This window comes from Microchirus variegatus, assembly GCF_963457635.1.
Source record: "Microchirus variegatus genome assembly, chromosome: 16".
NCBI classification, from domain to species: Eukaryota; Metazoa; Chordata; class Actinopteri; order Pleuronectiformes; family Soleidae; genus Microchirus; species Microchirus variegatus.
In genome coordinates, this window is record NC_139817.1 from 24624939 (window position 1) to 24642056 (window position 17118).

At 42.0% G+C, this 17118-nt stretch overlaps 2 protein-coding genes across 2 annotated transcripts; one reads left to right on the forward strand and one right to left on the reverse strand.

Moving 5' to 3' along the window:
* Positions 1-214: 214 nt before the first annotated feature.
* npy8br (neuropeptide Y receptor Y8b) lies at positions 215-1318 on the forward strand (the record flags this gene model as incomplete). Its single annotated transcript, XM_083903278.1, has 1 exon — positions 215-1318. One exon carries the CDS (start codon positions 215-217, stop codon positions 1316-1318), a length of 1104 nt encoding a protein of 367 aa, XP_083759404.1.
* A 15090-nt stretch (positions 1319-16408) lies between these two features.
* LOC310937886 (progonadoliberin-1-like) lies at positions 16409-16867 on the reverse strand (the record flags this gene model as incomplete). Its single annotated transcript, XM_083902268.1, is given in 4 exon segments — positions 16409-16444; positions 16534-16545; positions 16548-16646; positions 16730-16867. Coding segments are annotated over 4 exon segments (285 nt in total).
* Positions 16868-17118: the final 251 nt, after the last annotated feature.

The window sequence follows — 17118 nt, forward strand, 5'->3', positions numbered from 1 at the left end:
CGTTCAAAATAAACTTTTCATGACTGCACGACTCCAGAGTTAATAATGAACGTTTTCTTCTCTCCGCAGCCACAAAATGGTGACTGCTGCGTCGTCTGCCAAACACCGAGGATGAAGGGAAACTGTGAAAAACGGCAAATACTGTTTATGAAGTAATCACAGCGGCTGCGACGCCTCAAAATATTTTAATTAGTTTTTTTAAAGGAAAGCCATTATGGAGCTGCAGCACAACACTAATCACAACCAAGCCTTGTGGAAAGAGATACCGTGGGACTTCACAGGGGACTGCTCTCTCTCAGTGAGCGGCACCACTTTCCTCATCATCGCGTACAGTACGGTCATGGCGGTGGGGATCATCGGGAACTCGTGCCTGGTGTTTGTCATCACGCGACACAAGGAGATGCAAAACGTGACCAACATCCTGATCGTCAACCTGTCCTGCTCCGACATCCTCATGTGCATTTTCTGTCTGCCGGTCACCATCATCTACACCCTGATGGACCACTGGATCCTAGGCGAGGCCCTGTGTAAGCTCACGCCCTTCATCCAGTGTATCTCCATTACCGTTTCCATCTTTACCCTCGTTCTTATCGCCATGGAGCGCTATCAGCTCATTGTCCACCCGACCGGATGGAAGCCCGTGGTCAGCCAGTCCTATCTGGCTGTGGCCGTCACCTGGTTCGTGGCTTGCCTTATCTCAGTGCCTTTCCTGTCGTACAGTGTGCTCACCTTGCCTTTCCAGAACCTGAGCGTCCCTTTCCTGGTCAGCGATCACCTCGTCTGTATGGAGCAGTGGCCGTCGCTGCAAGAGCGAAGAACCTACACCACCTCCCTGCTCGTCTTCCAGTACTTCCTCCCTCTCGTGCTCATCATGATCTGCTACCTGCACATCTACCTGCGCCTCAGGAGGAGGAAGGACATGGTGGAGCGCGGCCGCAACGCCACCCAGAAGAAAAACAAGGGCTCCACGAGGATCAACGCCATGCTGTTCACCTTAGTGGTGGCGTTCACCGTCTCCTGGCTCCCCCTCAACGTCTTCAACACCGTGTTTGACTGGAACCACGAGGCCATACCGTCGTGCAGCCACGACGCCATCTTCTCCTTCTGCCACCTCATCGCCATGGCCTCCACCTGCATCAACCCCATCGTCTACGGCTTCCTCAACAGCAATTTCCAGAAGCACCTCAAGTCCACGCTGTTGCACTGTCGCTGCTGGGCGGCGGCCGAGCGCTACGAGAGCATCCCGCTCTCCACCGTCAGCACGGAAGTCACCAAGGCGTCGATCCTGAGCAACGGATCCATCACCGTCAATTCTTAATCCCAGGCCTTTTTTTTTTAAAATAAAAGACAAAGACACTACTTGGGCCTCAACACAGCTCTCATTGTGTCGTCATGTTCGGAGCGCTGCTCGCAAAAGCGAGGTTGACATTTACAAAGGTGCGACCCTCACGACAGCGATCCAAGGAGATGCCGCGGCACAGAGCCCACAATTCAAAATTAACAAGCAAGCAGATAACAACGACACAACGGTGCAAAGGTTGGACACGTTTAAATATTGTTGAGCGACTGCAGACTGTGACTCTCGTCCTTCCTGCTCCCGTTGTGTCGCGTTGGACTGAAGAATCGGCGTTTAATCTGTTCTACAAATGTCAAGTGCTGAGATCTCCTGATAAAAACGCTCCACTGCAGCGAAAAAGGCTCCGTTCTCTTCAGCTGTGTTGTTTTACATGTTTACATATTGATACTGAAGATACTAAATGATCGTGAACTGTGATGTTTTAGAGATTATCACCATAGTAGCTCATTACACCAGAACATTAGTGCACTAAATGCTTTCAGCCTTTTCATTTGGCTGAATTGCCAGCATCATCTTAACGCGTCGATTATTATCTAAAGTCATCACAAACTATGTAATAATACTAATCTTTCCCAGTTCCAGTATATTGTGTGTGGGGTGGTTTTCCCTCATGAAACTTGACTGTATATCAAGTGCCATAAAACGACAACACAATAGTCAGTGAAGGACTTTGTCAGCGGAGGCTTCATTTGCTGTATATAGCGTTATTAAATACATGTTTGGCCTGTAAATGATGTGTCACAGTTCTAGTTTATGGTGTTATTGGCAATAAAGAGCACTGTGAAGCGTTATAGCAGATACATTTCCTAAGAAACGTGTTTGTTTGTCACTTCTCTCTCTGTGGTACTGAACTGAAATAATAAAATATTTATTACTATACTCGGCCTATTTGATTTTTGGTGGAACTGTTTTTCTCCTATTTGCTGTTGACAAACCTTTTTGTTAGATCAAAACCACTCGCGTGTGGAGTACAGTATGAGATCCAGATGGAGCGACGTGACAGTGTTTAAACACAATAATCGACAACAAAAACCTCACTTCTAAAGATTTCTTTCCTGTCTGAGGTCAAACTCAGTGCACTGCATTATTTACAGTGAGGTCTGAGCTCACAACATATTCTAGATGTATTTATGTTGAATAAATCACCATCATGATGTTTGGTGGCGTGAATGTTGAACAGCAGAGAGAAGGTGTGTGTGTGTGTGTGTGTGTGGGGCAACCTATATATGAGAGATCAGTGGGATTGTGATAAATATTCATGCAGAGGGATCAGCGTGTTTCACTTTAATCCGTCTGAAACAAGCGCTTCGTCTGAAGTTTTCTGCTTCCAGGGACCATTTAGATGTTGTTTTTTATACCTCACAGACGCTGACAGTGTTTTTCTCAGCATATTTGACTCGAGCTTTTTCGCTGCTTTGGCCTAATGTAACTTTTACAACAGGGGTTCTCAAAGTGTTGATACCTGAGGCCAATTTAGGGAACCAACATTGGACTGAGGGCCGCCAAAGGAAAAGAAAAGGAAAAAAAACAGAAAGAAATCCCATTTGTAATCATTTTAATGACCAGATTGCAGTTCTACAGTTTAGCGTTAAGTAATATAAGCGTTAATATAATGTAATTTAAGCATTAATATAATAACGCTTTATAATTTACTGGGTAATTATCCAGTATTTTGGCCATTGTTCTTACCTTCTAATTACAGGTTAATACCAAGTAACACATTTCTGTTACCATATATTTACTGGGTAAATAGCTAGTAATTGAGGGCTGTAGCTACCTGCTTATTACCAGCTTATAACACAATAATACACTAAAATTCACCATATAGAAACCAGGTAAATACCCAGTATTTTTGTTTACACTTATTGGTCTGTATCCAGTAATGTCCAATAAACATTTAACAAGCTTAGTCGCTCCTGGATTAAAACTATCAACTGTAATTCATTGCAGGGCCGCCAGAAATGTTTCTGCGGGCCGCCATTGGCCCCCGGGCCGCACTTTGAGAACCAATGCTTTACAAGCTTCACCTTCCTCTCACCCCGTCTTTTCCTTTCAAAACACTTTGACTTGCATCACTTTGTAATCCAGAGAGCAAACATGACAACGAGCCCAACACAAATGATGCCAATGTTTCCCAGATTAATGTTAATGTCTTTTTTATAATGAATCTCAGCTGGAAACAAAGCCTTATTGCCTCCACGGGGCCAGACTTTCATTTTTCTTTTTTTTTTTTTCAGTGGAGGAGTTCCAGAACGATTAGCGTCTTGGCTCTGTGCTTTTTTTTTTTTGTTTTTTTTTCTTATCTTAGACAGATTCTTGTATGAGCTGCTCACGGGAACAACATGGACTGTGTATGTGGCCAAAGATTTCCTCAAGCTGTTGTTTTGAGCCTTTTAAATTCTCTCTTGACACGTTATTATCACGTCGTCCTGTGTTGTGTAAGCGGAAAGCTTCGTTTTCCCGTCCTTGTGTTATCCTTCACTGTTTGCAGAGCAGTGCGTGCACTTCATGAAACACAAACTGTGTCACCTTCTCAAAAATCCGCAGCTTATCTCTGTTAGAACTCAATATTTGTGTCAATGGCTGCGTCAGTGTCTTCACAATGACGGCTCTCTGTGTCACTGATTGCAGAATCAGTGAATGTTTTGTCATATTTTGTGTGTTGTAGTGTTTTTGATGTCGAGTGCTCGGCTGAGAACTCGATCGCAATCAGTGCAAAAGCACAAGGCTGCACTTTTTTTTCTGTTCAACACATTTCAACACGACTGAGAAAAATGTGCACGAGCAATTGAGGAAAAAGAGTAATAATAGCAGTCATAGTTTGCTTTGTGGAGGAACTGGGTTTTAAAGCTAAGGGCACTATAAGAGGATCACACAGTACGTCTAAGACAGGGGTCTGCAACCTTTAGGGTGAAAAGAGCCATTTTTGTCGCCTCTCCACCCAATTAAAATCCATTTGGAGCCGCAAAACAAACCCACAAAATGAAGATAATAACACGAATAAGGGTTTTTATGCAGATATAATGCATACAAGAGCAATAGTTCTTTTCATTTATGAACTTTAAGAACTACAAAATGTTCAGTTTATACCCAACCTCTTATAAAGTGGAGCAAACAAAAAAAAACACATATTGACGTAGACCTGGTTCTTTCATTGTTTCATTGTTTGTGACAAAATATTGAAATTAAAACGAACCCACTTTGAAATAAATTAAGCAAACATTTGGATTGTGTGTCGTTTATACTTGAGAAAAAGGCATGTGGATCCAAAGATGGACAGGACACATCCACATGTGTGCTTAATATTGCATTTTACGTCGACGTTGGATGTGATGCACGACATTTTAAAACACTTTTATTTGTCGTCCTTGTTCTCTAAAGCTACAAGGAGCCACTGCAGAGTGGCTGAAGAGCCACATGTGGCTCTAGAGCCGCAGGTTGCAGACCCCTGGTCTAAGAAATGACGATAAGAAAAATGGTTCTCGCACCATGACTTCACTTTCTCTCTCTCTCTCAATGTGCAGCTCCGGATATAGAACGAAAGGCCTTTTCGCTGCAGGGTCAACGGACGACACATCTACGCTCAACACATCGCTCAATTAACCGCTGATTGTTTTTGGAAAAAAACGTAAAGAAGCCGGAGAAAACCTCGGCACAGAAAGGCCTTCGGTCAAACTGGGGTTCAAACTGGTGCCACCTTCTGGCCCGTGAAGTGTGGCTTTGCTTCAACGTGACCTTCACTCTATTTCACAACCGTATATTGAGGTCAGACAACAAGTCATATTTGGGATGCATGCACACCAATAGTTAGGGGGGGGAAAACATTGAAGAGCTCAGTAGATAATGTCCTATGACATCATGTTGTTGTCTTATCTATAGCACATATTGTATTGCCCTAATTGTTGCATCAGACACTTCCTGAGTCATCAGTGACAGGGACGGACCGTTTTCCTGCTGTTTATCCCAGTTTAACATCTTTATTATACATCTTTTAGATCAGGGGTTCTCAAAGTGTTGATACCTGAGGCCAATTTAGGAACCCAACATTGGACTGAGGGCTACCAAAGGAAACAAAACAGAAATAAATTCCATTTGTAATAATTTTAATGAACAGATTGCAGTTCTACAGTTTAGCGTTAAGTAATATAAGCGTTAATATAATGTCATTTATAATTTACTGGGTAATTACCCAGTATTTTGGCCATTGTTCTTACCTTCTAATTACAGGTTTATACCAAGTAACACATTTCTGTTACCATATATTTACTGGGTAAATAGCTAGTAATTGGGGGCTGTAGCTACCTGCTTATTACCAGCTTATAACCCAATAATACACTAAAATTCACCATATAGAAACCAGGTAAATACCCAGTATTTTTGTTTACACTTATTGGTCTGTATCCAGTAATGTCCAATAAACATTTAACAAGCTTAGTCGCTCCTGGATTAAAACTATCAACTGTAATTCATTGCGGGGCCGACAGAAATGTTTCTGCGGACCGTCATTGGCCCCCGGGCCGCACTTTGAGAACCGATAGATAGATAGATCGATAGATAGATAGATAGATAGATAGATAGATAGATAGATAGATAGATAGATAGATAGATAGATAGATAGATAGATAGATAGATAGATAGATAGATAGATAGATAGATAGATAGATATGGCCTTTGTGTCTGACCTCTCATGTTCTTTAATCAGAAGAAAAGGCGCTCGAACAGCCTCGGCTTTAGTTGCCTGGTTACAGCGTGTGTGAGTGTTTCACTGGGTTTTCCTTCAAAGTGACACAGAGAAACCACAGCATTAAAGGCTCCTTATTATTATATTATATTAGAGCGTCAGGGGGAAACCACTGGACGTGGACAGAGCTGGTCATTTTTAGCTCTGTACGTATGAAATAAATGTTATTTAACGTGTGAACGATCCAAAGCGCTGCTGTAAATCTTCTTTGTACAGAAGCGTAGAGTCGCTGTTTCTGCACGTTTACAGTCAGTGTGATAAGCTGACGTGCTGCAGCTGTGCCCGGACAGACCAGGAAGTAATATTGAAACAAGTAAACACGTTCACTTTCACACTGACAGCACCTCTCTTTTTCATAACAGACGTTTTAATTCCATCAATGTCGGAAGAGCACAGGTGTTACTGATAAGATAAAAGTTTGAGTTTCAGTTTGAGGGCGATACTGTGATACTGTGAGCCAGGAAGCAGGGAAAACTAACTCCAAACGGAACATTTAACCTGTTGCACACATGGTTCAATAAATACAATCACAAAAAAAAGTACATTTAAAGGTGCCATATGTAAGAATGTGGCCAAAAACAGTTACTACATTCAAATTCAAAATACAGAAAGTCTTTTAGGTTTGGTTTTCTGACGTAACTGGCAACCCGTGGTTGCTCGGCAGCTGAGACTCTACTGACTGCAATGATTGGTAGATGGCGGTAGGTGGCGCCACATTGATTTCAAAACATAAACATGATTTTCAGTCTGCAAAATATTTTTTTTAATGCAAATATTTTGTCTGTACTTTTGTTGAGGGTGAGTTCAGTTTGTTATATGAACATTATTCCTGAGTCTCTGTGACATATTAGGAGCATTTTATCATTTATTACATAATGCACCTTTAAAAGAAGAGGTACATGTACAGTGCTGTGCTTTGTTAATAGGTAGTTTGTCGAGGGTCTTAAGGGTAGACACAAATGACGTTGGTCAGGCAGAAATGTCTTCAGTGATGATTTTTATTTGTATCATCACCAGATGTTGATCAACCAGCGCACATTGTTTAGAAAAAAATCAATACAAAAAAAAAAAAAACTCTAGAAAGGAAATACTGAATAAATAAAATAAACAAAAAACTAGGACTATATTCAGTCAAAGTAAATAGAGCACTTGGCACAGCAAGGCTTTACTAAGGTATAACCACAATACCTTTTTAGTGCTATAGGGACTAGCGAATCTGGCATCACTTCCATTCCCTCTGAGAGCCCCCTCCAAATGAAGCTCTGCTGTATTTATCCCCTTAGGAAACCCACCCTTAATTGGTACCTACCACTAGGTTTCAGACAGCCAGGGGTGTTTACATTACATTTTACAAATGCACACTTAACTCAGTTAAAACGGTACCGGATCACTATAAACTACACATTAGGTCTAATATATAACCTCACTGCATGTACACATGTCATAACATACTGAGTACATGGTTAAACAACACTTATTGATTTAATGCTGACGCAAGTGCGTCATTCGCGAACGCGCCCGTCCATATAGCCCTCCCGTGTCGGGAGCGCGCTTTCTAGACGCACACGGAAATACTCGGTGAAAGCGACGGTAAGAAGTTTTAACTTAACACCTAAACAGTTATGATTCTTTAATTAGGACAATACGTTGAGGCTCCGCGGTTTCCGCTGCAATTATTATCTTTCTACTAAACTACCAAAATATGTTTTGCTGCGAGTGAGTGAAATGACAATGAATGAATGAAATGCGTGTGAATGCGTGGGAGAATGTTTGGTGTGCTTCAACGTCATGTATGCATCCATCAGTTAACCGCACCCAAACTAAACCTAACGCCTAACACAGTCAACAACGATACATGTTAACGGTGTGAACACATGCACCTTGTGAATGCAAATCCCTTGTTTATCTATTGAGGGATCGTTAGTGCGGCCATTATACGGACGCGTGAGGACGCGCTATAGCCGCGGCGTCACATGCTTTAATAACTTATATTGACCTTGTTTTTGTGTTTATTATATTTTAGAAACATTCTGTCTGCAACTGAAAGCTTTGGTGTGATTTTAAAACGTTATGTCTCGTCAAATATTATACATTTCATAAATAAAGATTAGTTCATGTTGGTCCTATGCGTCTCTTTATGTTTACTTTAACACACTTCCTGTTTTATTTTGTACTCAGAGCCTGACTTCCCCTACCAGTCAGTTTGTTTTTTTTAAAGGTTACGTTTAGTTACTATGGAGTTTGATCCTCCGTGTTGTTTTTAAAGCCTTAACATAAAATGTTGGGCAGGTGGATAAAGAGAGTCAGTATTGATCTTGACTAAAATCTGTCCTACTTTATAACATCTCATATTTGCCCATTATCAAATCAATGCTAATAAAAGGCAACACTTGACCCGTGTGGTGTCACATGTTGGTTCAATGGAAGCATCTGTACTCTCATCATCAACAGGTAAATCTGAATAAAAGGCGTGAAGAGTGAACTACAGTACTTTTGTCCACCTTTCTTTTCCCTTCTCATCACATCATTCTCATCTCGTTTATCCGCGCTTTAATAAAGTCTTTCATAATCCAGAGGAGATTGTGTAGTGAGAGCGTGAAAAAACCAGCCGAGCAAACGTGAAACATGACTTAATAGACGCAATAGAATAAATCAGCCTTGGACTCAGCGTCGTCGTGGTGAAACAAACAATAAATGACTGAGGATTACAACAACATTAAGTCATCGCAGGTTTAAGGAAATAAATGTGTAGGAAGTTTTATGTTTGTTTCTAGCGCCCTCCAGAGGCCAGGCACTCAGCTCTGAGATAGATACATCTGTATTTCTAGAACACTGCAGCCTCACTTTGAGGTGATATATATAATATTATGACCTTTGTCTTCAGTCACTTTTCCTCTGAGTCCAAATATGGAGACATTTCAAACCAAAGTCACTTCTCTGACCTCTATAGGTTCCTGTGTTCTCAGATCTCGTCAGATCATCCTCACTATGAGGTCAAGAGCCTTCAGTCGTGCAGCTCCTTCACTCAGGAAGTCTCAGAAAACACTCTATTCCCACCTTCAAATCCCACCTCAAAACTCAACATTTAGAGCATTTTGATTCCTAACAATTATTGTTATTTTATATTGTTTCTAATCTTTCTTTTATTGTTATTGCTTCATTACTTTGCTCCGTGGGGTCTCCTAAAGTGTCTTGAAAGGCGCATGCGAATAAAATGCATCATCAACAATAACATAATAAGATAATCTTTGCAGATGTTGAGATGTTAATGGCCTGGTGTGGCTGTTGTTAAGTGCTGATGCAGGTTGTAGAACGGGGGTCATGAAGGTCACGAGGAGGTTTTTTTTAGTCAGCAGCCTCTTGAACACCGCGCAGAACTTTACAGCCGGATAAACACGACGCTGCAGCTTCTCCACCGGCCGGCACAACAGGGAGCTCTTAAAAGCACCGCCGTGACCACGGACCATGCTGAGACATGACGCTCAAATGATGTTAACTTAACACACACTAGGTGAGGTAAACGTCGGGGTTACGTCGACCTGGTTTCACGGAATCAGGAGACTTTCTTAGGGAAAGAGGAGAGAGACACTTGTTTTCTCTAACTGAGATATTTGGGTTTTGACAGATGTGCTGGAAAAAATAAGTACAAACTCCCACAGCGCCATCTGATGTGGTGTTAATGGCCCACTCGTCCACAACTCGTGGTGAAGAGGCAGGTAAACATGGACAGATGGACAATAATAATAGGGAGGAAGCCGGAGAAACCCACGCACATACGGGGAGAACATGCAGACTCCTTGCAGAAAGAACCTTGTTCCAACCGGGGCTCAAACCCAGGGAACACCGGTCTTCTTGCTGCAAAGGTGAGCGCACTAAGCACCATCCATGGGTCCCAGTGTTTACATCATTTTGCAAAATGGCAAAAAAAACAAAAAAACATGCAAAATAATAATATTCATAATTATTATTATTATTATAATGTTTTTATTAGGAAAAACACTCAGTACAGTCACTGGGTTTGGCGTTTGCCAGCAGATCAACCCACACAGAGCGGCTGGCACAGATGGCTGAGTCTCAGAGGCCTGAGACCACCACAGACACCAGTTTTCACATGGCATCGTCAAACTGTCCATGTCTCTCACGTCTGTCCATGTCCAGTTGTGGCTTTTGTGTTTGTGGAGACTGTCCTTCACTCTGTGAACACAGCGTGTGTGGATGTAGTTCGACTGAACCACTTGACACATTTTCCACGTAGCAGTGTCTCAGTGATGAATAAGAAGGAAAATAATGAATCAAAGACCAATTAAATATGTCATTTGACAGCAAGACACTTTTTTTTTTAGAAATGACTGGAATTCCTGTACATGAAGTGGCAGAAAGTCTCCAGATTGCATAAAACTCTGTCCTGCAGTGCAGCTGGTGCAGGTTTGGTCCTGCTCAAATACTCAGTATTTCACAGTTTGTTTCGCTCCTGTGGGCTCATAATGTGTGTGTGATCGATGAGTATAATTTGTTATACTCTATCATGTTTTTTAGTGTCCTTTTCTTGAACTCCCCCCTCAATAGCAGACACACAACATGAAGCAGTGCATTACCTTCAGGGTCCAAACGCTGCCGTAGATTATCAGCATCAAGGCTGCAGCATGGACATGATGTGCAGCCACAGATCCAAAAAAACTCATCCGTCTGCAGTCGCAGGAGAGAATTGATAACCTGGAGATCTGAACACGGGTGTCACTGTATTTATAGCCCTGCCGCGTGTTTATTTGAATATCTGGCTTTGGCTGTAATCAGCTCAGATGAAACAGAACATTATAATGGCATTAATGCTCGTTAACAGAGGCAGCAGCCACGAGCAGCTGATGTCCTGCTCGTCGGCGTTTGTCATTGTTAAGGAGTTTGTCGGTTAGGAACAATAAATCCTCGGATTCCTGCAGATTTCCTTCTGTTTGCAGGAGCGGGTGGCAACATTCATTTCTGGCCGTGGGCAAAACATCTCGGTTAATCTGTTCTGTATTCACTGATGCCAATTATTTCATCATGCACACACACACACACACACACACACGCACACATTCTTGTGCAGCGTTCTTAGTGAGGACGCTGATAGATATAATGCATTCCCTAACCCTTCACCGTCATCTTAATCATCACATCTAAATGCCTGACCTTAGTCTTTAACCTTACCTAACCCACAAACACACACACACACACACACACACACACACACACATTCTTGTACTCGCTGCATACTGAGGACCAGGTAAAAGTGCTGACAACGTGAGGACCAGCATTTCCACTTTATAAATCAACATAATTACAAATATCTACTTCATGAATTACATCTATAACTAGAACTACTGGGTACAGTAGTTACAAAATGTCTGCTGCAGGTGGAGCCCTAGAGCAAAAAGTGCTGGAAAGAGTTAGGGTTTTTGTACCAAATTGAGGAGCTGTTTTAAAAACAACCTAAGGAAGTATTTTCAATGAAAAAAAAAAAGAAAATGAGGACCGGACAAAATGTCCCCACTTTGTAAAAATGACCTCACTTTGTTGGTTAAAAACCCTCACTGGTGCAGCTATTCTTGTTAGGACGCTGCACCGACTTCTAGTCTAAATCACGGGTGTGCAACCTGTACTATGAAAAGAGCCTTTTTTTTCGCCTCTCCACCCAAATAAAACAAGACAATCAGAGATGGCAGGCTTCACCCCATTCATGCAACAAGCCTCTGGCGGCCTCTGTTGGTCATAACCTAACATAACAGACACACACAGTGCCACTAAAAACCAGAACCTTAAAGGTGCCATATGTAAGAATGTTGCCAAAAACAGTTACTACATTCAAATTCAAAATACCGAGGTCTTTTAGGTTTCGTTTTCTGACGTAACTGGCAACCCGTGGTTGCTCGGCAGCTGAGACTCTACTGACTGCAATGATTGGTAGACGGCGGTAGGTGGCGCCACATGACGCCAAAGCATGATTTCAAAACATAAACATGATTTGCAGTCTGCAAAATATATTTTTTAATGCAAATATTTTGTGTGTACTGTTGTTGTTGGTGAGTTCAGTTTGTTATATGAACATTATTCCTGAGTCTCTGTGACATATTAGGAGGATTTTATCATTTATTACATAATGCACCTTTAACATGAACCTAACCACAATTCAAACCTCACAGCTGGATTCAACCAGTTCACACAGATTTACAGTATATTTAGAGACACAGTGTTGGAGTAATGATGACACCGCGTCTCTGAAAATGTCTTCTTTTATGGACATCAACAGCTTAAATTCCCGCTGCTGGAAGTAAAGAAAACACTCAAGGAACGATTGTCAATTAAGATCACTGCTTCATAATCCCTGCGCTCATTAAGTGTTCTCGTGCTCGACGAGTCGACCCACAGCCTCGTCACAGCTGCACACAAACGACAACACGGCCTTCTAGTTAGTCCAGAAAACATCTCCTCTTATGCACAAAGTGCATCCATGCAAAAGAATCCCTGTCTGCTTCGTGTCCTGATGTAAAAAAGAAGTCCAAGTTCGATTGAAGAACTTAGCTTTTCCATCAAAGGAGGGTCAATTTCTCTTCATGGTACAATTTTTCAACATGAGCAAATATTTCAATTTGAGCGATAACCCAAGCCCCGGAAATGTGTGAAAACGTCTCTTCATTCATTTTGCGGACAGAAAATTACAACTGCTGCACCGAACCGGCAGTGATGGAGAACCAGTCCGTTGGCCGTGAAATTCCCGGAGTAATGTCGCTGCTCAGAGGTGAACGCTGATAGATCAGAGCAGGGTGTGAACACGAGATGGACTTTGCACAGTAAAAAATAAGTCACTGAGCGAAGCCAAAATATGTCACGAGAGACGGAACATCTGTTGTGCTCTGACATCCTCACATGACTCTTTCTGTCTGCGCTCTGACGGAACACGGGATTGTGAGGACATATATTTACATTTCACTGTAATAAGTGAATATTATAATCACTTAAAGGTGAAGTAAGTAGTTTATAGTGCCATCTAGAGGAGAGGCTGAAACTTAAAACAAAGAACTGCTCCTCTGCTCACCCCCTCCCTTCCCTGAGCGCCACGGTGTCCTCAGCCGGTCAAATGTCGTCCTCGTCGTCTTTCTAAGCGGAGAGAGTGGAGGCGGGACTTCAGCTACAAGTAAAGAGACGCTTGATTTGTTCTCTCGCGTTTGTCCTTACAGGCTCCTGTAGAAACATGGCATCTCGCTGCTAACAGTGGCTATGCAACCGCGGCCATGTTATTTTACATGACTTTTTGAAACACTACGAATATGAAACAAAGAATATTATACAGCGACTGGACCATTGGTTCTCAAAGTGCGGCACGGGGGCCAATGGCGGCCCGCAGAAACATTTCTGTCGGCCCCGCAATGAATTACAGTTGATAGTTTTAATCCAGGAGCTACTAAGCTTAAATGTTTATTGGACATTACTGGATACAGACCAATAAGAGTAAACAAAAATACTGGGTATTTACCTTTACCTTAAAAAATAATATAAATATTTACCTTATTTACCTTTTTTTGGGTCATATAAACCCATAAATACTACACAGTGTCCCTTTAATTCTAGGCCCTTTACAGTGAGACAGGACTTAGGGCTCAGCATCTCTTCATGTGATCCTTTGGGTCTTTGCCTGCGTCACTGCTTCAGTTCAGTCCAGAGGGAGCGTTCTGTTTAAATCCATTGACCTATAGGTTACTGTACAAGCAGCAGCAGAAACACCAGGTAACATGCAGGCAACGGTGTCTCTGCACCAAAGGTAAAGATGGTGGAAAGCTGTTGTGGTCCAGGATGTTGCAGAGATGTATGTGAGATGACTCAGGGTGGAGTTTTCTGGAGTCAGAGATGAGTTGAAAAGCTTGATGTGAGGATATTTAAAGGGTTTTGGAGGTTTTTCTCTGCTGATACATAGAGCTGACCTTCAGGAGGACTGGCATCGCTGAGTTATCAGTCCTCTGCTCCGGTCAGGTTCGGCACAGTGGAAATATAAAGAGGCACATTTTGGAGACAAACGACTGGTGACAGTGCTACACCGAGGCCTTTGTGATTAGAGAGTTGGAGCTGACACTGTCCTGAGGTGTTTAGGTTTGTGCTGAGGAATGTGAGCTGATCATTTTAGAGAAGGCCGAATAATACGTTTTTCTCTCAGACAGGATGTCAAAACAGACGGGAGAGCATTTTCACCAGATCACGAAAGCTCCAGAGAGACGGATCAGAAAACACTGTGTATAGAAGTCAGAATGGGAACCCACAGACTACGGATTCTGCTTGTGTAGTGATCACTTTATCATCTTAGCGTTGCATGCTTTTATTGTGAAGTGCATGTGTTCTCTGGAGTAGGATGAGGGGAAGTCGAAGATGAAGGGAAGTGACGTCACGTCTGACTGTTTCCATACTGGCGAGAAAGCACCAGGGGGCACTGTAAGTCTGTCCAGTTCTGTGATATATTGCTCCATCTCCGTGGATTTAGAGCGTGTAGTTAAAGGTGCCATATGTAAGAATGTGGCCAAAAACAGTTACTTGCTCGTATTCTGACGTAACTGGCAACCCGTGGTTGCTCGTCAGCTGAGACTCTACTGACTGCAATGATTGGTAGACGGCGGTAGGTGGCGCCACATGACGCCAAAACATGATTTCAAAACATAAACATGATTTGCAGTCTGCAAAATATTGTTTTTAATGCAAATATTTTGTCTGTACTGTTGTTGTTGGTGAGTTCAGTTTGTTATATGAACATTATTCCTGAGTCTCTGTGACATATTAGGAGGATTTTATCATTTATTACATAATGCACCTGAGTAAATAAAACTGAGTCACATGATGTCCAGAGTTCTGCGCTCCATATGAAAAGAAAGTGTCCCTTTCTTCTTCTGGGTAACTGAATAAACTTTAACGATCATACTCGTGACATTTAATTTCTGTGTGCCATTTTCTAAATATCAATTCATATGTTCTGCGTTTGCCAAAAGGTCATTCCAACATGAACACGACTGCTCATCTGAGTAGGAACAGAACTTAGGGACACGTAGAGAGAGAGTTAAGTCACCGTGAAGGATCGTTGATGATTAGTTAATCATTAATGAATGATTATTGACTCATTCAAATCATTACCTAATCATAAAATCATGTTCCTCTTCCTTAAGTCTTTGTCAGTGTTGCATTTATGTGCGTTTATTCTGTCAGGTGTGTTTGCTGAGTAACAGAATGAAATACACGCTTTTCATTGATGAATGGAACACACACACACACACACACACACACACACACTGTTCAGCAGGATATTACAGAGCGTTCTGTTATTATTCGATCTGCAAACACACAGGTGTTTCCTCCTGCTCCGACAACTTTCATTTTGTGTATCCACGCCTTAATAATCTTTTATACTTCAGGGGACGTTGTGTGGCAGGTGTGAAACGAGCCGAGCAAACAGCGAGCTATTACAATACAGCGTATATTAGCCCCAGACACGCGTCGTCATGGTGAACAAACACAGTCGAGTACGGTGAATTAAAAATAAATCGCAGCGTTGACAGGGTTTGTAAAAAATAAGTGTCCAAAAAAGAGATAAAGTCTCAGCAGGAACTAAAAAAGAAGAAATGAAGAAACATCAGCCACCCATACAATATCTCAGTGAGTGTTAGTGCCCTCTAGTGGCCAAGCCCTGAACACCGGAGGTCCTTCATCTAAATGTGAAGGGAAAAAAGTCCACTCAAGTTCACCTTTAACCTTTTCAGTTATTAAAGTGTAGAAGAGTGATGAAAAGAGCAGGAGTGAAGCAGATTGTGGATGAATAAAAGAAAGGATGTGAAAATATGAAAATAGGTAAGAAGGGAGGAAAGAGAAGCAGGGGAGTGTAAAAAAAAGACGACATGGAGGGAGAAATGAAGAAAATAAAAGGATGGAGGGAGAAAATATGGATAAGCTTTAAAGGAAAGATAAAGAACAGGAAGTAGAGGAATTTTAAAGATTCAAGTCACAGCCTCGAATAACTAATGGAGCGGAAAAGACAAACATATGAGCAACAGATAAAGGAGCAGATGGTAAATAAGAAATAAAAGTAAGATCAGATCATTCATTCGTGCATTTAATGCTGTATATTTTCATACTTATTGGATTATTTTTCTTATTTCTGGCACATTTACACGAATATGTTCATCAGTATTCATTGTCCCTTTTTAAATAAATCCATTTCGATTTTAAGTCGAGCTGAAAACGCTGAAGAAAACCACAACGCCTCTGTTCTGATGCAGATATAAGGATTTATTGCAGAATCATCATTTTTTATACGTCCTGTGTCCGTTTCCTCTGCCCTGAAAGACGACAACAACAAAAACAACAACCCGCTCAGTCTGTGATGCACAGAATCGTTAGTCCATCACGATGAGAAGTCAAAACTCACTGTAACAGACTTACGAGAAATCCTTTCATCCTGTAAATGCGGCCAAAAGGTGATTCCTCTGCACAGCCTGAAACGCCGCAGGGTGAGTCCATGTGAGGGAAGTCCACGTCCATCTGTCAGAGAGGAGAACAAACGTCTACACAAAAAAGAAAAGAAACCCAGTGTGTGTGTGTGTGTGAGAGCTAAATACACTCACATTGCCCAGTGTCTCTGACAGGCCGTCCACTTCCCTCTTCCCTCCTGGGCTCAGTCCGTACGACCAGTGTTGACAGCAGAGCTGAGGCACCAGCGTTCCCACCATCAGCAGCCACACAGCCAGAGTTTTCACAGCCATTCTGAGGGAGAGAAAAAATAAATAAATCTAGAATTAAGCACATATTTGCATATTTAGTGTTCTCGACCCTTCGTCGCCGCTTAGTTTACCTTCTGTGGATAAAAACAAAGTGCTTTCTCTCCTGTGCTGTTCGTCTTTTTTTTTGCTCCTGCACAGTTTCTCTGGCTTTATATGAACGCTTCACCACAGGGGGTCACAAAGTGGGATTAGACCACGACACACGCGCAGCTGTTTGAGATTAAAGATTACAC